This window comes from Mus musculus, chromosome 2 (assembly GCF_000001635.26).
Source record: "Mus musculus strain C57BL/6J chromosome 2, GRCm38.p6 C57BL/6J".
NCBI classification, from domain to species: Eukaryota; Metazoa; Chordata; class Mammalia; order Rodentia; family Muridae; genus Mus; species Mus musculus.
This window is the reverse complement of record NC_000068.7, coordinates 121,587,967-121,613,657: the sequence shown is the minus strand read 5'-3', so window position 1 is coordinate 121,613,657 and position 25,691 is coordinate 121,587,967. Positions and strand designations below refer to the sequence as shown.

The window sequence follows — 25,691 nt, the reverse complement described above, 5'->3', positions numbered from 1 at the left end:
ATTCTGAAGTTCACCTGTGGGGACCTCATGCTGCCGTATGTTTGGGGGAAAAGCTACAGATGATGTGTGTGCATTATAGAAGCTGCGCTCTATAGGTGAGGGCATAGTCAGTGTCCTATTGCCGTGAAGAGATACCATGGCCAAGGCAACTCTTCAAGGTGAAGAGTTTAACTGGAGCTGGCTTACAGGTTCAGGGTTTAGTCCATTGTAGTCATGCTGGGATCATGGCAACACACAAGCAAACAGTATTGGAGAAGTTGCTAAGAGTTCTACATCCAGATCTGCAGGCAGCAGGAAGATACACACACACACACACACACACACACACACACGCACACACACACACACACTGGGCTTGAGCATTTGAAACCCTAGAGCCCACCCCCAGTGACACACTTCCAACAAGGTCACACCTAATAATGCCACTCCCTGGTGACCAAGCATTCAAATCTATGAACCGATGGGGGCCATTCTTACTCAGAACACCGCAGTAGGCTTACTCACTGAATCCACACAATAACAGGTGGGTCTGCTTCCAGGGGGAACTCCAAGGAGCAGCCAACAAGGTCTTTGTGAAGTGTGGTCCTTCCTCAAGCTCTGCCTGGCAGGTTCCATGCATTTAAGCTTCCTTAGGGAAACCTCGAGGACTCCTTATTAAGTACGGCAAGATGACACAATGGTGAGCTCCTAGCTCTGCCCTTGCACAGGCCTGCAAGAGGAGTCCCTGGGCTGTGGTTTTAATTTCAGAGCCCTTGGGGAAAGGCAAGAACATTTTCCTATCGAAGTCTAAAGCAAAGTTGTTGGTAGAGAGGACTTAGAGAACCATAGGAGGGCCGTCCCACAGCGAGGGCCACACCCCTCCCTAGTTATACCACTTCTCAGGCCCAGACTTTACCTCCCCCCATCTTCATTTCAGTTCCTGCTGACTTAAGCTGTCCTTAAATTACAAAACTATTTCTACCTCCATCCCCTTCTCTGGCTCACTTCCCTTCCGAGATGAACTACCCGAAGGCTGCAGCCAATCCATCTTTCTTTCAGCAACTCCTAACAAGCTACAGCAAGCTGTACAACAGCCACACATCCAGACATCATCTGTCCCAGCTAAAGAGGACCTGACTCAGAGGCTAGGGGCTCCCTTTCTTCTCACATGGCACTTTCTGGGTCGCCAGTCTGCAGTGCTAGAGCTCCATAGCCCAAGCACACCATCTTTGTGATGTCTGTGTTCCCCAGAGCTCTAAAATGCAGCAGTGCACCAAGGGAGATGGACTGCTGAGCTGTTGCTGGTTTTGCAATACCTGGGTGAGGAAATGGCATTCCTTTCTTGTTGGCGGAGTTATGCAGGGTAATTACACACGTACCCCTGTGTGACACTGGGCGGAATCTCATTAAAATGGCATAAGGGGAAATTAGGTTGTGGTAGAGAAGAGTCATTTCATTACAGTTGACTGTAATCCACACAACAGAGCCCTGGCCCGAGCATAAATGCTAAGGTGGCTCTGTCTTCCTGATACAGTGTGTGTGGGATACATATTTAGTGTGGCATTTGCTTATCTGGGGAAGGATGAAAAGTCAGCGTGAGGCTGCCCCAGCTCTCCCCTCCTGGTGAGGAGGCTGATGGCTGTGCAGAGCAGGTTGTTGTTTGATTTTTACTCCTCCTGGGAAAGCTGCATGGGCACCTTTGATGGGGCCCCCCACTGGCAGCTTCACTACACAGCAACCCTGAAACACGAGGGTGCTTGTACAAACCGGAGCCCAGCAGAACGCACTCCATGGGATCCATTTAGTATAGTGTCCCACCCAAGATGGGAGTCAGGCCTGGGACAAGTAGATTGTGTGGGCTGTCGTTCCTTTATCCTCAAAGGGGCGGCAGGCATGTTCCTTCAGCTCCTCGCCGCCATAGAGAAGGGCCGTTCTGAACAGTTTACCCAGTCTAACCCTCAGAAGCATCTCATGGCATGCCACTATCTGAGGGACTTCACACGCTATCTCATCTGGTAGGTGGCGATTCACAAATCGATTCCTGGAACCCACATAAGGGTGGAAGGAGAAAACCAATACACAAAGTTATCCCCTTAGCCTCCATTCGTGGGCTGTGGCATGCATGCATCCATGTGTGCACATAGGGACACTAATAATAAACAAGATTATATGTCATGCATACAGCATTTAGAAACTAGGATTAAAAATAAACCTTGAAGTAACTTTAGTACCTTAGTATGCTGATATTTAAGGGTTTTTTTTTCTAGTGTTTTCTTCATGCATTCTTACATATTACCAGCTTTTAAAATGTGATCGACTTCTATTTATATGAAAGGCATTATATTAGTGTGTGTGTGTGTTCCTGCTTTTAAAAGTACTAAAATGACAGTGAGGGCAGCTGGCTTCTCTCTCAGGGCTCAGCAGCTGAGAATCTACAGGTTGTTGTAAAGATGTCCCAGCTGTGCAGTTGTTGTTCTCTTCCCCATCTCAAGATGCCAGATCCTAGGCTACGCTCACACTGAACTCAGATTTACCCAGTGAGTACTTGACCTTGGTCTGTGGTCACTTAGATAAAATGATGATTTTGAGGCTCAACTGATAATGACTCTGCCCAAAGGAGTGGTTACATCAATATTCATGTATGCCCGCCTCAACTGAGATGAGGTATGGAATCAGCAACTCCAAGGACCCAGGACGAATTTTTTTGTAATTACATTTGTGTGTGTGCACACTGTGCACGCACGAATATGCACATCCTGTAGAACACACGTGGAGATAAGAGGACAACTGTGGGCATTGTTTCTCTCCTTCCACGGAGTGAATTCCAGGGATCAGATTCAGGTCATCAGCCTTGGCAGCAACTCACTGGCCCTCTGCTCCCTCCTTCCACTCTCTAACCACCCGTCTGCCACACATCTGTCATAGGTGGCCGCTAAGCTAAAGAGCCTTTCAAAGTTGCCCTAACCCTGGAAGAGATGAGACAGCTCCCCCAGCCCCCATGTCAGGCATGGAGCCTGCATTTGTAACCAGAGTCTGCCGGGGCAGTGTAGGAAGTGTCTGGTTCTACAGCTAAGAAGGAAGAGGGACACTGCTGAACACAGCTGAAAAAACTGACAGATACTTATGTTGGACAGCTCATCTGTCAGGTCGACCAGTAAAGTCCAAAGCTTCCAGCTGCCTGGCAAGTCTTCTTCCTAAGCCCCGGTGTCTGTGAAGCGTGCAGATGCCATCTTTCCCTCTTCCATCTTTTTTTTTTTAAGTAAGCGAAGCTCCCTGGAGTACACTTACTCTCCAAATGTGTACACAGGCAAGCCGTGAGCGATCGCTGCTGTCTGTAATGGATGCCTTGTGTCCAGGATACTTCCCTGAGCATTGTGCCGTTCATCCTAGTACTTCTAATGCATGATTAATGTGTGTTTAAACAGTCATCGCCTGATCAGACCGCTTCACCTTAGGGATGCTGGGAGCACACAAAGCACACTGACACAGAAACACCATCAGCATGCGAGGGAGCCATCTGACCACCCTAGTGCTGTGTGAGGAGTGACCCGCTGAGGCTCGGGTGGTAGCTGAACAGCCTTCCAGCTTCTGTTGAGCTGCAGATGGCTTTCAGAGACCCCCACTTAAGGAGCAATTTAAGTCTCTTGTCTGAGCATCTACCAGCAAGGCTCCAGGAGCTCCCAAAAGGAGGACTGGGTGTTCGTCTTACCTGAAGGGAGCTTTAGGTCTAGCAGGAAGAATGCGTGCGAGTGACTATGTCTCCAGATACAAACTTAAGAGGGCCTGGAGTCTGGTTTAGAAAATTCAGGGGAAGTCCAGGCCATTGCAAAAGCGGAGGACCCGAGAGTGTAAGAGAAGGGTACAGAACGGTATCCACACAGGCCACCAAAGTAGGAAACTTGGATGCCTGTGACCTGCCTTGTGCAAGCCGTGCTGAGCTCCCTCCCTGTGGGTAGGACAAGCCCTGACTTCCGCATGCTTCTGCTTCTGGCCTGTCTGACTGTAAAGCAAAGTGTCCCATTGAAAAGGTCCCCACAAGTCTAGATTTTTTTTTTTTACCCACCCACCGCCAGTGTAGTTTGAGCCGAGAGTGTGAGGTAGCAGACTGAGCTCTTAGCATTCTCACCTCACGGGCTGTTTGCAGGCATCAGGGTCCTTAGAAGATACGCCTGTGACTCATACGGACCCTGAACCTTGAAAGTGGGTCATGCCTGACAAGTGGAAGAGAAGTTTTGCTCTGCAGGATGTTAGTTGGGCGACGGTGCAGGCCTGTCCTTTTCTGAGAAGTCTTAGAGCTGGTTGCATATAAATAGACCCTAAAAATGGGAGCCTGGCTTGGAGATATCTATATGGAGAGTATCGCGGTGTGTGTATATTTATACATACTTTGAAAAAAAAATCCCCCTTCCTTCTGGAAACTGCTTTAGAAGTTACACTCATAATTGCTACATGATTCAGCCACCAAGCTACCGAAATGTTCCCCTCAAGGAGTGTTTGACATTCAGTGGAAATTTTAATATAATGGAGTGAACATGTCAGAAATCCAAGCAGATTTTTAACTCTTTGGCTTGTTCGTATTTGAAAGGATAGCTTCCAGTAAGCTTTTTCCTCCTCTTCTCCATGGCTTAAAAATAAGGCTGAGTAGCAGAGACTAATGCGGATGCCTCTGGGGCGGCTTCTGATGTATCTTAGCCTAGTTCCCAGGCAGCAGCCCTCCAGCCAGCTTTAACCTGTCAACTTTGGGAAATGCCTGCTAATGCAGAGACCATGTGTTCAGGTCTGTGGTTGGCCAGCTCAGTCACTTACTGTGAAAGCCACCCATCCTTTCTATGGCATCTCATCCATCACCTGCCTCATAAGGATGTCGTGACGATAAAGTAACCCGTGCACCACACTGGATGCTCTTCCAACAAGAGATAGATTCTCTTCTTTCTTCCCACCCCGCTTCAGGATGTCCACCTGGGGGAGGAGAAGCCCAAGGATAGATAGCTATTCCTAAAATGTTAGCATACCCATTTGTTAGCTGTTACCATCTTGGGTGGAAAGCTTTAGATACCGGGGTGGGGGTGGGTGGGAGGAGTTTTAGCTGGAGAAGGGCTTAAGTTATCTGATAATTTTCATGTTTCACCTGCCGCTGCCTCAGTGGTAAGTGAGGTGACTTTATGAAAAGCTTTGCTTTTCCCAGGGCTCTGTGTACGGTCTTTTTTTTTTTTTAAAGATTTATTTATTTACTATATGTAAGTACACTGTAGTTGTCTTCAGACACTCCAGAAGAGGGCATCAGATCTTGTTACGGATGGTTGTGAGCCACCATGTGGTTGCTGGGATTTGAACTCAGGACCTTTGGAAGAGCAGTCAGTGCTCTTAACCGCTGAGCCATCTCACCAGCCCCTCTGTGTACGATCTTAATGTGCAACTGTCTTCGCTTCCTGAGTGGCCTTCCACCTGCCTTCTGATGGTCGCACCTCAGTCAGTGATTTAAATCCTCTATTGCCTCCTCCTCAGTCTTCTTTTTTTCCTCCTTTTTCTGGGTTTTTGTTTTGTTTTGTGGGAGAGAGACTGTTGTTTCCTTTCAAGACAGGGTCTTGTTAAATTTTATTTAAGCCATGCCCTAGTTGGGTCTTAACTGTCAACTTGGCTCAGCCTAGGGTCACCTAAGAAAGAGAGATTCAATTGAAAGGTTTCCCAGGAGCCCCGCGTGGTGGCGCACGCCTTTAATCCCAGCACTTGGGAGGCAGAAGCAGGCGGATTTCTGAGTTCCAGGACAGCCTGGTGTACAGAGTGAGTTCCAGGACAGCCAGGGCTACACAGAGAAACCCTGTCTCGAAAAAACAAAAACAAAAAAAAAGAAAAAAAGAAAGGTTTCCCAGATAAGACTAGCCTATGGGCATGTCTGTAGGGGGTTGTCTTGACTATTAGTTGATGTAGGAGGGCCCAGCCCACTGTGGGTAGCACCATTCCCCAGGCAGGTGGTCCTGGACTGTATTAAAACTCTAGCTGAGCATGAAGTATAGAGCAAGCCAGCAAGCAGTCCTGGTGAACTCCCGCTTCAGTTCTTGCCCTGACTTCTTTCAATGATGGACTGAGACCTGGAAGTACAAACTAAAATAAACCCTTTATTCCCCTAAGTTGTTGTTGGTCATGGTATTTGTCATTACAATAGGAGGCAAATTAGAACAAGTACTAACTTTAAATGGAGTCACTTCTACAGGTATAAGAAGGGTTTCTTTTCCCATTGGACCAAATTGGCAGGATATTCAGGGAATTTAAAAGCTTATACGTTTCTAGCTTATAAGTAAACAAAGGGGTGGTTTAGTGTTTGAAATTGTGTTACTCAAGGTTTAAAGACTGAATTGCCTGCAGGACTTCCAACGTAGCAGCCTTAATTAATTTTAGTGGATGGATTAACCAAGCCAGCATTTGGATATGTCTATCTTTAAAGTGAGCTTGAGGTATCTGAGGAGCAGACAGGGTGCTATGAGGCTACATTGTAGGAGAAAGGATTAAGAAAGCAGGAGTCAGCCGGGTGGTGGTGGCAGAGGCAGGTGGATTTCTGAATTCGAGGCCAGCCTGGTCTACAAAGTGAGCTCCAGGACAGCCAGGGCTACACAGAGAAATCCTGTCTCGAAATTAAAAAAAAAAAAAAAAAAAAAAAAAAAAGAGCAGGAGTCAGTCTTCGGTCTCTTCCATCTGTACAGCCCCTCAAGCCACCTGCCACACCTAGCCCCCACTAACGCCCTTTCAGTCAACCACTGTACCCCAAAGCCTCGTAAGCACACAACACAATCCAGCATCCTCTGCTAGCCTAGACCTCTTTGTCATGGTCCCTGAAGCATTTTACGTTAATTCATTAGAAGTGCCGCAGTGTGGTGGGGGCTGTGGGTTGGAGTGAAAACAGAACAGTGACTCGGATCCTAAATTTCCTCATCTGAAGACTGGAGAAGCATAGAGATAATGTGTAAATACAATGCCTGGCACACAGAACGCAGATTCTGCCATCTTTAAGCATGCTTCCCTTCCACATGTATGTGGAATGTGTAAATGTGACAGAAGGAACTGTCAAATCATAGGCATTCACGATCATACTACACATGGGCCACACACGCTCAAACAGAGAGGAGGAGGAGACCATGGAGGTGCTGCTCTGTAAGGCTACCCTGGTCACAATAAGCAGAAACAGATACATGACACAACTCCGGCAGTCACAAACATTACTAATCGGAAATAGAACGGGGCAGGAGAGATGGCTCAGTGGTTAAGAGCACTGACTGCTCTTCCAGAGGTCCTGAGTTCAATTCCCAGCAACCACATGGTGGCTCACAACCACTGTAATGGGATCTCATGCCCTCTTCTGGTTTGTGTCTGAAGATAGCTTCAGTGTACTCATAAATAAAATAAATCTTAGGAAGGAAGGAAGGAAGGAAGGAAGGAAGGAAGGAAGGAAGGAAGGAAGGAAGGAAGGAAGGAAAAAAAGAAGGAGACAGGATGGGCTAGAACACTCAGGGTAAGGAGTTGCTGCCAAACATGATAGCCTTGTTCAATTGAGCCTGGTTCAATCCCCAGGACCCACATGGTAATGGGACAGGTCCAGTCCCCAAGAGTTCTATATTCTGTCCTCCACATGGGTACCATAGCACACATGCATGTACACAGGTGTAAATAAATGTAATAAAAATTTTTTTTAAAAAAAAGAACAGCCTGGAGTGGTAGTGTACATCTATAATTCCATCACTTGGGATGTGGAAGCAGGAGGATCAAGAGTTCAAGGTTGCACTCAACTACATCTCAAGTTCCAGGCCAACCTGGGCTACTTGAAGCCCTATCTCAAAAAGCCACATCGTGATGATGATGATGATGATGATGATGATGATGTGATCAGGAGGACTAGAGAGTGTTTCAGGAGCTGGAAGAGGAGACAGAGGAAGGGTGACCTTGGGAACTTTATTTAAAAGGAGATAGGAAGCTTTGCTCTGTCTTCTGTGACCCACACCAATGTCAGCGTCATAAGTCATCGTAAAATGTGTGTGCACTTCAGCACATTTCAAGTGCAAGCCTTTGGTTACCCACCCTGTTGCTTCCTCTTAGTTTCTTCGCATCGAGTAGATGGTAGGAGCCTAGCAGCCGTTAAACTGGGCGTTAAGTATCCAGTATCCACTCATTTGTAGTGATGTCCTCATGTAACAGGCAAAAGCAACGTCACTATGCCTTTAATTAAGTGAAGACTCGGAACAGTTACCACCCCCTCTGTTTACAACTGAGGACAACTCTGGCATCTGTTTAATACTCTTTGTAGTTCTTTGCGTGGGGCAGAAGGGTGTCTACAATGACATCCCGAATTTTAGCAAAGGCAGGTGCTGCTTTCTGTAATGACCAAGTACTTCCCGCTGAGCCCTACCTGCCCACAGAAGATGCTCAATGCTAGTGAAACATAAAAAGCACCACTGAGGTTTCATAGAAAGCAGACAGGAACTGCAGTTGGGTCTGCCCTTGGGAAAGGATGTGGTAGGGGTCACCTCCCCACTGGTGGCTGGTGGCTTATGGACACACCCCATCTGGTGTCATATAGGGAGGGCAAGGAAATGCAGTTTATGTCAAACTCATAGAGGCCAAACTTTGGGACAACTGCAACAGCTGGGGAATGGAGGAAAATTCTGCAGGGGGTGGGGGAGGCAGGCAGAGGACCCTTGAGTTCTGTGTGTGAGTCCTGCCCAGATGCGTAAGCTGACCCTGAACTCCTGCCTGAGCTATTTGATGAGGAATTTAAGTATCAGTGGGGCTAAACACACAGGCACATATGAGACCATTAAATAACAAGGCCACAGCAGTGCCAGGAGGACCTTGATTCATAGTACACACCATAGGGATTAAGTCAAGATATGTATTTAGGGACTACAGAAGTAACAAGAGAAAATAGCCCTAGCCCTTAAGGCATTTATAGAGTTTTAAGAACTTGAATGTTGACCTAGAACAAAACAGAATATTGCAAATGATGGAATAATATACAAATAAAGGAAAATAATTCTGCTGAGAATCAGTGCTGTTTTGCCTAAGTGTTCGTGTCTGGCTAGAATGTAAACAAATAGAGACAGAAGAGAATATTCCACACACGTCCAGAGGTGCAGAGGAGAAACAACAGGGAGATGGGTTTGATAATGTCAAGAAGCAGATTTGATTAAAACTGGGTATCTGGTGGCTTGGGGATGGGAAAGAAAGGGAAGTGACCGATGAGTCATAGCATTGAAAAATAAGGAGATATTGCTGGGTGGTGGTGGTGGCACACACCTTTAATCCCAGCACTTGGGGAAGCAGAGGCAGGCAGATCTCTGAGTTTGAAGCGAGCCTGATCTACAGAATGAATTCTAAGACAGCCTGGGCTATACAGAGAAACCTTGTCTCAAAAAAAGAAGAAGGGGAGAGAGAGAGAGAGAGAGAGAGAGAGAGAGAGAGAGAGAGAGAGAGAGAGAGAAAAGAGAAGAGAAGAGAAGAGAAGAGAAGAGAAGAGAAGAGAAGAGAAGAGAAGAGAAGAGAAGAGAAGAGAAGAGAAGAGATGTCAATCACAGAGACCCCCAGTGCAGTGTAAACTCTGAGCCACACATGGTAACACACGCCTGTAATTCTAGCAATCCCAGGAGGAAGAGGCCACTATAATTAAGAGACCCTTAATTAAAGAAGGGGAGGGCAAGGTACTTTATTGTGAGAAGGAAAGAAAACCACAACAGCCAGGTCTGAGGAGAAGCAGAATTTTTTTTTTACTGTATATGGGTGTTTTGCTTCTATATATACCTGTGTGCTATATGTGTGCCTAGTACCCACAGGGGCCAGAAGAGGCATTGGATCCCCTGGAACTGGAATTCCAAGTGTTTGTGAGCTGCCTTGTGGGTGCTAGGGATGAAACCCAGGTCCTCTGGAAGAGCAGCTCTTACTCCAGCCATCAGAGGCCTTTGGCCCTATAGGAGAGAAGAGGCATTCATGTTTTCTAGGCTTTCCATGAAAGATAACTGCAAACTAGGTAGCTTAGTCTCTCACAGTTCTGGAGCCTGCATGCTCAAAATCAAGATGCCAGCAAGGCCAAGGTTCCTCTGAAGGAAATGCTACACTCCATGGCTGGTCCCTGCCTGTCTACATGTCACTGTCTGTCCCATGACTCCAGTGTGCTTTCTCTGAAGGATACAAATTAGATTCAGGGCCTACCCTAACCCAGTATGACCCCATTTGACCTAATACTTTTAAAGACCTCCTTTCCATGTACGTGCATAGTCCAGGATCTACCTGCACATAACTTGGGAGAATGTTAATCCACTCAGTACAGAGCTAAAGCAACAAGGTGGCTGCTGGTTGCTATAACCTTGGGAACCTGAGACAGGAGGACTGCTGCTAGTTCAAAGCCAACCTATGCTACATAGTGAGTTTCAGGCCAAACCAGCCTACAGCATAAGACCATATCTCAAAATTTTCTAAGGCAAAGCCATTCCGTTAAGCAAGCCTGATTTAGACTGTCCACTCCCCATGGTCTCTGGAAAGAGAGAAAAAAAAAGAATCTGAAAATTATCTATGGTCTTAAAATTCTGGATCTTATAATCATCTTAAAATTCTGGATCTTATATACTTAATACATGCACACACAAAAACTTTCTGTGGTATTGGAGCTCAAACCAAGGAACACACATATGCTAAGCAACACTCTACCATAGAATTATATACCTAGCCCAGTCCTTAATATTAAGGAACTCTCTTTTGTGGAGCAGTATTATTCATAAATATATACCATGTGTCCTCGTTAATGTCTGCTTACTCATGATTAATTTATATTTTTACTTTACATATATCATCACTGAAAGTAGCAAATATTTCATTTCATTATAAACACTTAAGAGCTGGTAAGTAATCCTGGTCCCCTCTGTCCCATTATTCCAGATGAGTAACATTAAATGTATTTTAGGGGAAGCACATCTCAGATTTCCAACAAAACTGTTTTCTAAAGCAAAGCCACTCCATTAAGCAAACCTTAATTTAGATCGTCAAAGCCCCACGGACTCTGGAAAGCCAAGTTGTTGGATCTCGTAATGAGTCCTGAGTCACTGCAGTTGGAAATGCCTGCTTCCCAGCAGGAGTCTTTGAGCTAGATTTTGCTGTATGGGAAGGAGGGGCATATGTCTAGAGACTCTGGTCTTTAAGACCGTCAGTTCAGATTTTAGCTGGAATTCCATATTCTTGACCTTCACACACTGCTAAATGGTGAATTCCTAGCAGCCATAACTTGTAAAACTCAATCAATGAAGAAATTTATGTGACCACATTTCCCAGTGTCCCTTAGCTAATGAAAACGTAAATGAGTTGGGAGAGACTCAACTTAAAAGTAAAAGCAATTTGCAGCTTCCAAAGCTAACTTGACAATGCTTGAGCACAGGCAATTCTCTTTAATAAACTTCATTCGGTTGTTGTTTTATGTCGAGACAGAGGCTCACTCCCTGTAGAGCCCTGTCAGGTTTTGACCTTCCTTCTCCTTCCCCAGCCTCCCGACTGCCAGGTTTCAGGTGGGCACCACCACGTCCCCTTTTTAATCTAGTTCCTGACTGCCAGCCTTAAAGCTGAGACCCTTTTTGCACAGCTCCTCCTCCTCAGAGGTATTGCTTCCTGCACAGAGCTTTCTTTAGTGTGAAAATGATTGCTAGCCCACAGAGTTGAACATTATCATTCAGACTCAGGCTCAGTTTCAGTCCTGTTTGTCATTCTGGGAAAGGGAAACTTAGAATTCTATTTGTTAGATACAATTCATTACATGTGCGTGTGCGTGTGCGTGTGTGTGTGTGTGTGTGTGTGTGTGTTACTGGAGATCAGACCCAGGGCCTTATAAATGGTAGATAAGCACTCTTCCACCGAGCTACAAGCCCAGCCTTTAATTTACTGCATTAAGAAAATATGAGCTGGATTGGTGACTCATCCCTTTAATCCCAGCCCTCGGGAAGCAGTGGCACGAGGAGCCCCATGAGTTTGAGGCCAGTCTAGTCAACATAGTAACGTCTAGGCCAGCCAAGACTTTATAGTGAGACCTTACTCTTCTCTGTAGAAATGTCTAGGCCTCTATTTACATAAAATATGATTTCTATGCTTTGATAATTAGCTACAATATTAGTAACTTCAAGAAGAAAATGTATTCTAGCAAACACCTTTTTCAAAGATAGGACTTGCCAAAACAGTGTGCTCTAAAAATAAGTCAATGATCTAAGAAATCTTAATTATTTCCTTAATTAAGTCGTTACTCAATGACCCATTCATCAAAGTCTTTGTGCTAATGCTCACTTTAACGTAGCTTCTCAACCTGCTCTCCCAGGCTCCTTGCTGAGATGAGACTGTTCGCCAATCCTGATTTTCTGTCATTCCCCTCCTCAGTAAATACGGTGTATTCTGCTGCCTGGATGTTTCTTTATCCATACCATTCATAGCCTCATTGAAAGGATCCTCCGGTCAATAATTCACATAAATCCCTAAGAGTACCTGCTTAAAATCCTCACACCCATTACCATCACTTACAATACAGCGATCATGCAGGCATCGCCCGCCCTCCACCATATCGCCAGCGCTCCACCACCTCGCCCTTGTCTGCCCCTCTAAACTGATCTGCCGTTGTCCCATAACATTTAGCTTAAGTTCTTCCCTGGCCCATGCCCTGCTCTTGCTGTACTGTTTGTCCACTCCTAAGGCAGTAGATTCCTGTGCCCCCACCCCCAAAGCTCAGCCAGTGACTCATTTCCTTTGTGAATTCTTTCAGTTAATATCACTCCTCCACACTTCTGGTGTGGCAGCTTCTATCACACCACCATTTGAAAGGGATTCTCCCTTTGCCCAAGAATAAGACTGACCCTCCATCCAATGGAAACTTGAGAGAACTGTCCTGTCAACCCTCGTCGCTAGAGTCAATCTGGGCAGAAAGAAAGAATTCTTTCCTGGAGTCTGATGTTGTCTGCAGTGCACTTCAGTGGCTGCCCCCGAGCCCAGTCTGTCCACTTGGCATCTTATTGGCTTGCAGTGGATGTTTTCCTAAGCATCTCTGACAAACTAAAAAGCACATGCCTGAGAACAACGTGAGAGATACTTCTGGGGAGGGACATGCCCCAGGGAGCAGCTCAGCAATACATCTCTTTGCTAAGGCAGCAGCTTCTCTTGTCCTGAGCTGATGGCCACCTTTGGCCCATACAGGTGATGCTGAGCAGGATATGCAGGTGTGAAAGAAGGCTAAGAACAGCTCTTGGGGTGTGCGGGAAGGTTGTGCAGAGCCTCCTGTTAATCTGCCTCCATGGTTCCCTAGGCTGGGGTATTTGGAGCTGGTTACCAGCTAATGTCTGCTCTCCATAATTTAAAACTTTTTATTTGAAAAGTATCCCCCACCCCCCAAAAAAGCTGAAGAGATGGCTTGACAGTTTAAGGTATATACTGCCCAGGGAGAATATGTAAAAGGCCTGCTATCATGACTTAAACCAAAACAACTGAAGAGCCATCCCAGGTCCAGGGTTCTTCAGGGTACAGCCAAGTCAATGGAAGGGTTATGTTTAGCATCTCCCTCTGGTCCGTCAGCTTCCTTCCTTTTCTTCCATGGCCATTGATCCCAGGAACAATTCTGCCTTGCTAAACTCTTATCTCAGAGTCTCTTTCCAAAGCAACCAGAGCTGTAACATAACAGTGCCGGTGTATAGTGCCAGGTTACCATTAACCACCTGTTGATCTGAGATGGCATGACACTTAGAGATCCCGTAAACTTTAGTCAGATATCAGGAATATGCTTGAGAAAGTTGGACAAAATGTTAGATAATAGAGAAATCCCCAGATACATGTGCAACTTGCCCATTAAAGGACATTTGACTGCTTCCTGGGGTTTCAGACATCCTAGTGCCGATCTGCATGAGTCTAGGAGCACAGAAGTGGGTTTTGCCATTCCTCTGAAAAAGGCTTGCCCTTTTATATTAGTATAATTAAGCAAATGTAGTGATTAGTCTTTTCCAATATCGAGCTTTTAATTCCTTCTCAGTGGCTAGGGCCCAGTTAGAGGCTTTCTTGAGTGCAGAACTGTTCTTGCCTGTGTCTGTATGTTGGTAGCAGAAGCAGATATTCTGGAGCTCTGCTTGTACTGCACACAACTCAGTGTTGTTTGGGCTGGACCTGTTTTCCTACTCAGAGCCCCTCTCCCTCAGCCCCGCCAAGTATATCCCATAGGATAAAAGCAAATTAGACAACGTTTTATAGCCATGAGACTAATCCTGTGTGTGGTGATTTGAGTGAGAATGGCCCCCATAGACTTGTATATTAAAATGTTTTATCCCCAGTTAATGGGGCTGTTTGGGAAGGATTAGAAGGTGTGGCCTTGTTGGAGTGGGAGTAGCCTTGATGGAGGAGGTGTGTCATTGGAGGTGGGCTTTGAGATTTCAAAAACCCATGCCAGGTCCAGACACATACACTCTCTCTCTCTCTCTCTCTCTCTGCCTGCTGCCTGCAGGTCAGAATGTAAAGCTCTCAGCTACTGCTCCAAACCATGCCTGTCTGTGTCCCAGTGTGGTAATCATGAACTAATCCTCCAAAACTGTTAGCAAGCCCCCAAATAAATGCTTTCTTTTACAAGAGTTGCCTTGGTCATGATGTCTCCTCACAGCAATAGAGCAGTTACTAAGACACTGTGTTATTTTCTCAGGTTAAATCAGACTTAGATTTGTACAGAGATAGCATCTCCCAAAACAGCCTTAGCCTATCTTGCCTCTTCCCTGTCCTTTCCTACTCTGATTTCACCAGGTAATAGAGTTGAAGACCCAGGAGACGCCAGCCCATCCAGTAAGATCAGCTGTTGCCAATTAGCCTGGCCCAGTTCACTTAGTAATTAATCAAAAACTATTTCCTGAAGATCATGTACAAAGGCCCTGACTGTGACCAGTGTGGGCGCTCACTGGGTACCAGACTTCCTGTCTTTCAAAGAAAGGTAGACACAGACACATTGGGCCAGCAGCAGGACTGTGGATCACTGAGTGTCATGAGATCGGAGAAAATTCACTTTCCCCAGATCACTTGTGCACATATCAAAACCCTGACCTAGAGGTCACTTTAGAGCCTTGCCCAGAGAAGCTCTCAGAACCCAACAGCTGAGTGTTGTTCCCAGTGGTTTCCAACGACTTTATGGCCTTGAAATAATGCAATGTTCAATTGGCAGCAGACAGTGGTGACATCTCACCCGGGGTGGGGGTGGGCGGAGCCTGAGCAGACCTAGGGCACGGGGTTTGTAGGGCTTATGGGCAGTCGAGGTAACACGGATTTGCCAGTGACCTTGCTGGGCAGAGGCTCTCACTCACCCCACTGGCCAGATCCAGCAAGAGGAGCAGCCACACGTTTGCAGAATCCAGGCTTCTCTGCCTACTCTCTCCATCCCACTATGAAGGCTGGACCATGGGTATACAAGGGGCATTGAGGACTGAGTCATCCTGCCCTCTCTAATGCACATTAGGAGAAACATTTCCAGGCCTAAGAATTATTTATAGACCAAGAGACACCCCTTGTGCCTTGCACTGGGTCCATCTCTCACAGTGAAGTGACTAGACTCCTCCCAGGGTGGGAGCTTCATGTGACAGTGCTCACTGTCTTGGGCTTGCTATGGAGGCCATTTCTAGAGCTGAATAAGTTTTGTTTAATTGTTCTTCCTGTTTATTTTGAGCATTGACCCTGAGGTTTTGTTTTGTTTTGTTTTGTTTTCAATTAAATAAACTAGTAATAAATACCTTAAACATCTACATTATTATCTATTTTATCACCCTTTAAAAAAAAAACATGATATCTCTTGCCTGGAGTTAGAGGCAGGAAGACAGGGAGTTGGAGGCTAACCTCTGCTACATAGGGAATTTGAGGCCAGCCTTGGCTACATAAAACCCAATAAATAAAATAAATGAATAAGTAAATAAATAAAAATTAATTACAGAGCAAACTTTTTTTTTTCGAGACAGGGTTTCTCTGTGTAGCCCTGACTGTACTGGAACTCACCAGGCTGGCCTTGAACTCAGAAATCCGCCTGCCTCTGCTTCCCAAGTGCTAGAATTAAAGGTGTGCACCACCACTGCCCAGAGCAAACTTTTTAAAAAGATTTATTTATTTATTTATTTATTTATTTAATGCATATGAGTACACCATCATTGCTCTCTTCAGACACACCAGAAGAGGGCTTCGGATCCCCATTACAGATGGTTGTGAGCCACCATGTGGTTGCTGGGAATTGAACTCAGGATCTCTGGAAGAGCAATCAGTGCTCTTAACCGCTGAGCCAACTCTCCAGACCCAGAGCAAACATTTTAAGTCCATTTTTGGGAGATGAACATAGAGTTTGACAACTTCCATCCCCTAACATGGGGTCAGAGGCTCTGATCATGGTTGTGGGACATGACATCATTATTTGGGAGATGGAAAACACAGCATGGAGAACTTATCTAACATACTGCCTTTCCTTATATCCCCTGAGCTTCATCCCAGTTTGCCCAACACTGAACACAGAGAAGACTTTCCTCACTGGTGTAGACCTGACCAGCCCTTCCACACAGAGGGGTAGTTGAATCCTTTCTCAGGAACAGGGTGGTGAAATGAAAGACCAGGCATAACACCAAGACAGCAGTGTCACTGGAAGCCTTCAGGAGTCTGACATAGGCAGGAGGCAGAGGGTTGGCTACATCCTTGCCAGACTTTCCACTCTGCCAGGAGCTACATGTTCACCTGACGCTATGGCAGCCTCCTGGCCCTACCATCCAGGTACAATGTGCCCACCTGAGCCCTGTCTCTTCTTGCCTGACTCCTGAGTTCGGAGAGAAGCCACAGGGCACCTGGGCAGGGTGGAATTGTGGCCCTCCTGCTACATAAAATGATATGGCCAGCAGATGGCTTCACTGCCTCTCCCTTGGCAGGAGGTGGCTGGTGAGCTGGCTGCTCTTGTAGCTGCAGCCTCAGAAGTTTCTGGACAGATTTTGTTGGTTTGCAGCTAATCAGGAGAAAGAGAACTCCTGAGTCCAGAACTCAGCAAGAGTTCCCTGCTTCAAAGAAAATGTACAAAAGTATAGCAGGTGCCAAGTTAGGAAATCCATGGCTGTGCTATCAGCATGTATGGCTCTCAAACTCCCTGTGCCTCAGAAATTGGGTCGGGCACGGTGTGGCACTCCAGGGCAGAAAGCACCCCCCCCCAGGAATTACCACACTTTTCTGCTCTACTCACATGTGCATGGTCCCGAGAAGATGAGCTGATGTGTCCATTCCTCTGTGACTATAATATAGAGTTTCCATGTAGTGTCTGTGCCTGAACCCCAGACGCACAGGTCCTGACTCTGACAAAGAAACTGGGGAAGCCTTGGTCTGTAGAAATGTATAGTTAAGCTGGAATAGTGGCTGCTGCCCCATCCCTGGTACCTGTCCCTTCCCTGCTAGGTCTTCAAGAAGAACTTGTTCAGCTCCTGCCTTTTTTGTGAATACCTCTGGTGTGGCGTTTCCCTGTGCCTGAATTCTGGTGCTTTAGAATCACAGGACCCTCATTCTATAACCTGTCCATCTCACCCCTGCCTTCCCCTCCACCATCTTACCCCTGCCTTCCCCTCCATCTCACCCCTGCCTTCCCCTCCATCTCACCCCTGCCTTCCCCTCCATCTCACCCTGCCTTCTCTCTCCATCATCTTACTCCTGCCTTCCCATCCATCTCACCCCTGCCTTCCCATCCATCTCACCCCTGCCTTCTCCTCCATCCCATCCCTGCCTTCCCCTCTATCTCACCCCTGCCTTCCCCCTCCATCTCACCCCTGCCTTCCCCTCTACCATCTCATCCCTGCCTTCCCCTCTACCATCTCACCCCTGCCTTCTCTCTCCATCATCTTACCCCTTCTCTAATTTCCCATAAAGATCTCCATTTAACTCCATGTGGTCCAGACAGGAGAAACTCATGATTATTCATCCTCATGAACCTTCAGTTAGTTGGACTGCAGATCTCTGTGCCTCCCAGTGCAGCAGGATGGAGAAGGTGGAGGCTAATGGGGGTGGGGGGTGTTCCACATGCTGCCTCCCCACCAGGGTGCACCATGCCTGACTCCATCTACTCTGGGTTAAAATGCAGTGCGCTCCCGCCCAAGGCTATTTATTTATTTATTTATTAGTAGGCAGAAAATTTAATTAACCTTAATTGGTTTGGGTCACTGGCCCAAACTTGCTTTCTGCCTGCTGCCTCTGTCCCCTTGCTAAACAATAGTCAAAACAGAGACCCAGAGCAAAACCACAAATGCTCCCATCCTCTGCTGCAGAGTGATTCTCAGAGGCTCATGAATCATTTTGTACACCACACAGAGGGAATAAAGGCCTTCACTTACATGCATTTCAATATGTGTTACTATTGTGATTTATAAACTACAAAGTTACTTTTAAATGAGTGCTTAGTAAGTTACTTTGACCCAGTAATGTCCTTGGAAGAGAATACCCTCCAAGTTTAGCTGCAGATAAGGACTTTGGCACCTGCCTCAGCTTCCTGTTCTGAAGATAAACAGACTCAGGCTTGGCGCTCTGACTTTGCAGCGACTAAATGGTAATCATATATCAGCACAACTGCCTGTTCTCCAGGATAACCAATGACACAGCGTTTGTCTCACACTCTCCCTTTCCCAGACTTCTGTGTGATTGGAAATGAGCTTATTCGGGCTTTAAAACCCGTGCTAGCTTCTCACAAGGCAGTAACTTAGCATGGTGTGAATACCATTTCTAGAGAAACAAAACAAAAATGAAACAAGACACCACACCCTGCCAGAGCCTTCTACTCTTCCAACTCTTCCCTTCCAGCTGCCCAGAGTGGAGGGGGTGGGTACTAACGAAGGATGCTGCATAGACTGAGTTGAACGTTTCCTCCCCTCCAAGAGGACTCTAACTAGGAGTGTAAGCTTGTCTCATCCTCTGCAACAACAAGGAAGAAGCAGATAGACCCTGCCTCAAGAGATGACCGCTGCTGGAGGAGTCCTTTGAAAGGCCAGGCTTGTGAACCACCAGCCAGAAGTTCCAGGTCTCTGTCCTATTTCTGTTGGGAGACCAAAGAGTATAGGATTGGGGCTGCTGCCTCAAGAATGTGTAGTAAGAGGGTGTGTCAGCCAGCCGAAGAGGAGGGAGAGGTCCCTTCCAGCTGCTTCCTTCTCTAAGTGAGCTCTGCTGCACTCATCTTTCAGCCTCGGCAAGAACAAGACTTAGCATCCTGCCCTGGTCCTTCCCTAGAATAGGGGGAGCAAGCAGAAGGGGGTGGGGGGTGGGGTAAAGAATGCACCTTTCATGGAAGTCTTAACAATGTATCTGTTGTTGGCCTAGGGCCAAGCTGTTCTGTGATTACCCATGGACCAGAGCCATTTCACCAAGTCTTAGAAGGCTCTTATAAGATGCCATCAGTTGGCTGCAGTTACACGTAAACATACCAAAGGGCAGCTGAGCTGAGCTTCAGACACAGCTTGGGACAGTTGCAAAGGCAGGAGCCATGCAGGGCTCCAGATGCTCCGAGAGTTCCCAGTCAGTCATTCTCCTCCTGGCTCACTTAGGATACCCAGGCAGGCCTGGGAGGTAGAAGGTCTGAGTTTTACTTTATGTAGCCTTTCACCCAATGTACCATCTCTTTATTGACTAGTTTATTTAACAGATCCTGTGAAGTCCTGCACTTCTTGTATAAGACCTTGTGCTAAGTTCTGGGGAAGGCTCCTCAGAAGGAGATGGTGAGAGAGAAATACGGGGAGAGGTCAGCAAGGTAACTGAGTGTTGTTAAATGTCATGAAGGACAGAAACAGGGAAGCGAGGTGCAGAGTTGGGGAGGCTAGCCATTCTATAGGGGGAAGACCTGTGCAGAGGGGCTTTGGCACCGGGATCTCAGAAGCAGGGCAAGAGGAGCCACAGGAATTGTGTTCCAGGCAGGAATGCACAGTCGCCTTAGCTTGTTCAGGAGCAGAAAGGCCGGAATGGCAGGCAGAGAATGATGAATTCAGAAAGGGGACAAGAGCCAGGCTGTGTAGGACATTACAGGCCCTGACCAGAGTTAGGACTTTATTCCAAAAGCGTGGGGAGACACTGATTGTGTTAAGCAGACGTGAGTGATGTAATTAAAGATCACTGCCACATTGCTGCTAATAGATTGGAAACAGATTCCATTAATGTGGACCTGGGTAAATAACATTAGGTTCATTAGACTATCTACAGTAGTTTAAAACTCTGAGACAGAGCTACATGCACTACTATAGAAGGATTTGTCAGGCAGCTCCAGTAGAAGACAAAACAAACAAACAAACCAAGAAACAGATTGTAAAAGTGTGGGGGTTTAGACTGAAGCTCGGGGAAGAGCCCTTGTGAAACCCTGCATCCTCAATACTAGGGGAAATGTGTTATAAATGTATTTTAAAGGCTAACAAAGCTGGGCGTGGTGGCGCACTCCTTTAATCCCAGCACTCAGGAGGCAGAGGCAGGCGGATTTCTGAGTTCGAGGCCAGCATGGTCTACAAAGTGAGTTCCAGGACAGCCAGAGCTACACAGAAAAACCCTGTCTCAAAAAACCAAAAAAAGGGCTGGTGAGATGGCTCAGTGGGTAAGAGCACCCGACTGCTCTTCCGAAGGTCCGAAGTTCAAATCCCAGCAACCACATGGTGGCTCACAACCATCTGTAATGAGATCTGATGCCCTCTTCTGGTGCATCTGAAGACAGCTACAGTGTACTTACATATAATAAATAAATAAATAAATGAATAAATCTTAAAAAAAAAAAAAAAAAAAAAAAAAAAGGCTAACAAGATGGCTCAACAGATAAGGGTGCCTGCCACTAAGCCTGATTGATGAGTTAAGTTTCAATCCCTGGGTTCATGTGGTGGGAAAAGAGAACCGTCTCCAGGAAGTTGTCATCTGACCTCCATACATCCACAGCGGTATGCACACACTATATATATTTTAATATATATATGTATATATATACATATGTGTGTGTGTGTGTATATGTATATATATGTATATATATTCATATAATTTAAAAAGAGGCAGCATCCCTGATATATATATATATGTATATATATATATATACCTGCGTTTAGACTATTACATAACAGTCTGTTTACAAGATGCTCCTAGGAAGACCGTGTGCAGTGAGGAGGGGAAGGAGACTAACTTAGTAGCATATTATTCTGCACATGTGAATGGCTTATACTGTGCCTGTATCACCTATTCACCAAGCAAAGGACATCTAATTTGGATCACTCTGGTAACTTTGTGGAGAAGGACTGAGCAGGGTGCGAATGGAAATGGAGAATGTCCTCGAAGGCTCAGGCACTAGTCCAGCTGCAGGAGAGGCGTGGTTTGACCTGTGGAACTGGCAGTGGGCATGAAGAACAGGGGGTGAACTCTGACACCCCGTGGATAAACTCTGATGCCCTGTGGATGAGCTCTGATACCGTGTGCTGGAATGTTGTTGAGTGTCTCCCAGGTGCTAAACCCCTCGGAATGCCAGAGACTATGTGAGACATCATAGTGTCAAGGACAGTTATGGGTGTGGACTACTGTCATAACCACGTGCAATTCATAAATCATCCTTATAATTATAAAAAACAAAATCAAAAGCCAGGCTTGGCGGAGAAGCGTGCTGTCCAGCCAATCTGGTGGAGTCAGTGAGCTTCAAGGTTAGTGAGAGGTCTGGTTTCAAAAGGAATGCAGTCCATATTGACTGCTAGCCTCCATGTGTACATACACACACACGTACACACATGCACAGATATATATACATACATACATATACATACACAATTCAAAAGAATTGCATAAAATACATATGTGTACACACACATTCTTACACCTCTTATCACATACACATACACACACGTCACCCTGAGGAATACATATTTCTCAATGGAGCTTGCTTTCTTTGCAGAGAGATGCCAAAGGCCAGTACCTGTTTGACCTCCTTTGCCACCACCTGAACCTACTTGAGAAAGACTACTTTGGGATTCGTTTTGTGGACCCAGATAAGCAGCGGGTAAGTCAAAATTCAAAGCACAGACAGAGTGCAGGGTTAGTAAATAGGCCTGAATCCTTGGTTGTATGTGACTCCCTTGCAAAGTTTAGCCTCAGGAGTCAGGGAACACTCAGGCCCTTTCGTTGGTGTCATTGCACTGAGCCTGAACATCACCTGAACCAGAGTTCAGCTGAGGGGACCTGGCATTTTGCAGATGCTAAAAAGGCAGCCCAAGAGCTTAAGCAATTTGCCATGGGTGCCTGCTAGAGGTGTAGCTGATAACCTATGGAGGTCAGTGTTGAGGTCCTAGCGCCCAATGCACAGAGAGGGCATCTCTTGCTTCCTTTCTAGTCAACGGGCTGACCTATATTTCAGGGATCTTGTTCTGATTAGGTAGAGCATCACTGGGCAATGCCAGTCTGGTCTAGGCAGGACAGAGAGCCAAACTGACGAGCCCTTTAGCACCTTGCAAAGCCTGTGGCTCTTTCCCTGGTCTGTGCAGTAAAGGAAGGCAGCTGTGGACTATGGGTCTTCACCAAGACCGGCATCTCAGATAGAAACAAATCCATTTCCCTCGAGCCCCTACATCATCTCCAGTGTCACCTTACCAGCCTGCCCCTCCCTTCTGAGATCAACCAGATATTATGACTCTCCAGACGTGTCCGTCTCCCTCCTCAGACCTCCAGTCTCTCCGTTCTCTGCCTGGAGCATGCTTCTCCTTTTCTTCCTCCTGACTTCCTTTTGGTTTGGTTTGTTTTCTGGTTTGTTTTTGTTTTTTGAAGATGGATTTTTATTTTATTGATGCATATGTGTGTGCGTGTGTGCATGCGTGTACACATGGATGCGTGCCGTGTGTTTGCTGTTGCTCTCAGCAGCCAGAGAGCATGTTGAATCCCCAGGAGTTGGAGTTACAGGCGGTTGTGAGCTTCCTGACCAGGGTGTTTGGAACTGAACCTGGGTCCTCTCCAAGAGCAACAAGCACTCGTAAACACTGAGCCATCCCTCCAGCCCCAAAGCTACCTTCTTTTCATATTTAAGGTCTTTCCTGGCTTTTTGCTTCCTCCAGGAAGTCTCCCTCAAGGTTGCCATATATCCCTCTATGGCCCACTATGTCCTTTAATACCTACCCAACATAGCACTTCCTGCACTGTGCTGACAGCCTTTGTCCCCACAGAAGTTTAAGTTCCAAGAGGGGACAGACAGACAGACTGTACCTCATCTGTCATTGTCTACCATGGAGCCAGTGCAGGGCCTGGAAAGCAGTTGACACTCAGTAAGCATTTGTTGAAGGGATGAGTTGACGGTTTGTGGTGCCTTGATGCTCACCTTCATCTTCCCAGCCTGCAGACACCTGCATTTCTGCAGGTGATTCATCATCCCTCTGCTGACTGTGAGGATGTGCTGTTTGGCATCCCTAGGAAGTGGGAAAATATGCAGACACGTGCAGGCTGCGCGCTCCTGCTCACTTACCACCCGTGCTCCAGTCTCCACAAACATCATCATAAATCCTAGAGTGCTTCACAAATCCTGTAGGGCCTCCTTTCCTAGGTCCAAGATTACCCCCACAGTCCCAGACAGGGCTGTCTCTGCCTTCATGGTGGGTCTCGGCCACTAAGAAGCCACAGCAGCATCTCAGCACTACCCAGAATGACAGATGCTGAGGGAGAGTGGATACGCCCTTCACCGTGCCACAGTCAGATGCTGTTCATCTTTTGATTGTCTGAGCCACTTTGTCCTCTGGATCCTGTTTAGGGTTATGTACTAAAGACGTGAATTTTAGAAAAGACTCTTATGATACCTACCATGCCCTTTTCCTCTGACTAGCCTAGTCCCCACACTTCATGTATTTATCTTGCCTCTCCCAGCCTGGCAGAGCTGTGAACAGCATCATGGAGACTTATCCTCAAAGTCTGCCCCTTGCTCTGCCCTGTTGGCATGCTGCCCTTAGCTCTAGACCTTAACATGTAATCACTAAGTGCCCAGAGAGCAAGAACCAAACTGTCTTCACTACAGTATGTGCCCATTCTCCAGGAAGTGGTGGGAGTTTGGGGTATTGGCTTTTCTTTTGCCCCTAGTGTTTGTTTGGACTAAGTGCTCTCTCTTGGGGAGTGGGGTATATATACCAAGATCTCTTCATCTCCCCCAGAGCTGGTGGTATAAAAAGGCAAGGGACAAATGTGTCCTGTTGATCGCTTTCTCAGTTAGGGTAGGATGTGCTTGAAGAGAAAAGGATGACTGTGGAGTTGATCCAGATTAAAGAAGGGTAAACAAGAGAAGACTGGGAAAGAAGAGACATGCCCCTTTAGAGAGAGTCTGCTGTAAGCTAAGCTGACAGTCTACATCTACCAGGCTGATGTAGACTGAGCACCAAGTAGTACCTGGTGCTGAATCAAGAGCTCAACATGTGCTCCATCAAGCAACCTTTAAGGCCAATGATTAGACTCCAAATGAATAGATTAAGACAGGTTGTCCAACCAGGGTAAGTAGCAAGGCCAGTCTGGAGCCCAGGACTGTCTGGTTCCGTGATTTCTGAGGTATCAGGCTGAAATCACAAAGTAGCCCAAGTGGGGGTGATTCTGAGCCTCAGAAAAGGAGCATGGAGCACTGAGGCCTGAGAGTCATGGGAGGTCTTAGACGATCTATGATGAGGACGTATTCTAAATCCACTAATTCATAGCAGAGATACAGGAAGTGAGCTCCTCAATCCCAGAGGCGTGAGGAAAGCCTCCTGCCTTGGCTCCAAGGTGGTCCCAAAGCTCACATTGATCTTCATCATTGCTTGCTCACTGGGTGTCTTGGGGCTCCTGTCTCTCCACCCTTCTCTCCTGGAGGAGTTGCCTCCTGCTGTGCCCTCTGTTTCCAGCTCCGCCTGAGCCTCTGTCCTCTCCACGACCTTTTTGCACCCTTTCAAGCCTCAAAGCATGAAGATTATTGCATTTTGACCTGTCTCCCCCTGAGTCTTGCCTCTTTTCCTGATCCTGCCTCATGGTCTCAGTTTGCTATTAATTCTGGGATTCGGTCTCCAAGATGCGTCACCACATTGCTGGAACAGTCTCATGGTTTTTCCACTGGGTCTCTAAAGTCCCTCAGAGGAGCTGTGATGACAGCTGTCCAAGCCTTCCTGGTGTTCTCCTGCTTCTGTCCTTCCTGAGTTCTCAGCACAGTCCAAACAAAAGCTGTCTCTTGCTACTGCCAGGGGGAGGGGCCTCCTAGTAACTGAGCTCATGAGCCCTCTGGCGATCATGGCTCAGGCAGCTCCTTTATTATTTCTATCTTATTTCTCTTACCTGTCAGTCTAAAGGTCTGTGTGCTATGTCCCCAGTACTTGCTGTGTTCTTCTCGCTATGCAGTCCTAGAATGCTTTGAACCAGACAGGCCTCCTGCACCTGCCCAGGCAAAGCTGCAGCTACAGTCGCCTCTGTGCAATTGCACCTCTTACTTCTGCTTCCCTGCGAAGCAGAGCTGCGGTGGGCCGTGTAATGTGAGAAGGGCCTCTTAGCCACGCTGAGTGGCTGTAATAAGTTGCCAGCCTCGTGGGAGCTCGGATCAGAGGAAGCAAGAGAGCAGAATGTCAGCCCAGATTATCCACATGGAGCCGACAGTCCTGGCTCTTAGTGGGTCCATTAACTACATGACCCACAGCCCAGCCCAGAAGGTGAGAGCTGGGAACCAAGGGAGGCCAGGATGCTGTCTGCATGGCCTTGGCTGCTTT

General features: G+C 46.8%; 1 protein-coding gene across 11 annotated transcripts in view; it reads left to right on the top strand.

Annotated features, from left to right (window-relative positions):
• The window catches only part of Frmd5 (FERM domain containing 5), a 261,559-nt gene that overhangs the window by 193,430 nt on the left and 42,438 nt on the right, over positions 1-25,691 (top strand). For all 11 annotated transcript variants that reach the window (XM_017317740.1, XM_017317742.1, XM_017317734.1 and 8 more), the window contains exon 2: positions 21,896-22,000. In XM_017317740.1, coding sequence (XP_017173229.1) covers positions 21,896-22,000 — 105 coding nt within the window. The remainder of the gene's footprint in view (positions 1-21,895; positions 22,001-25,691) is intronic.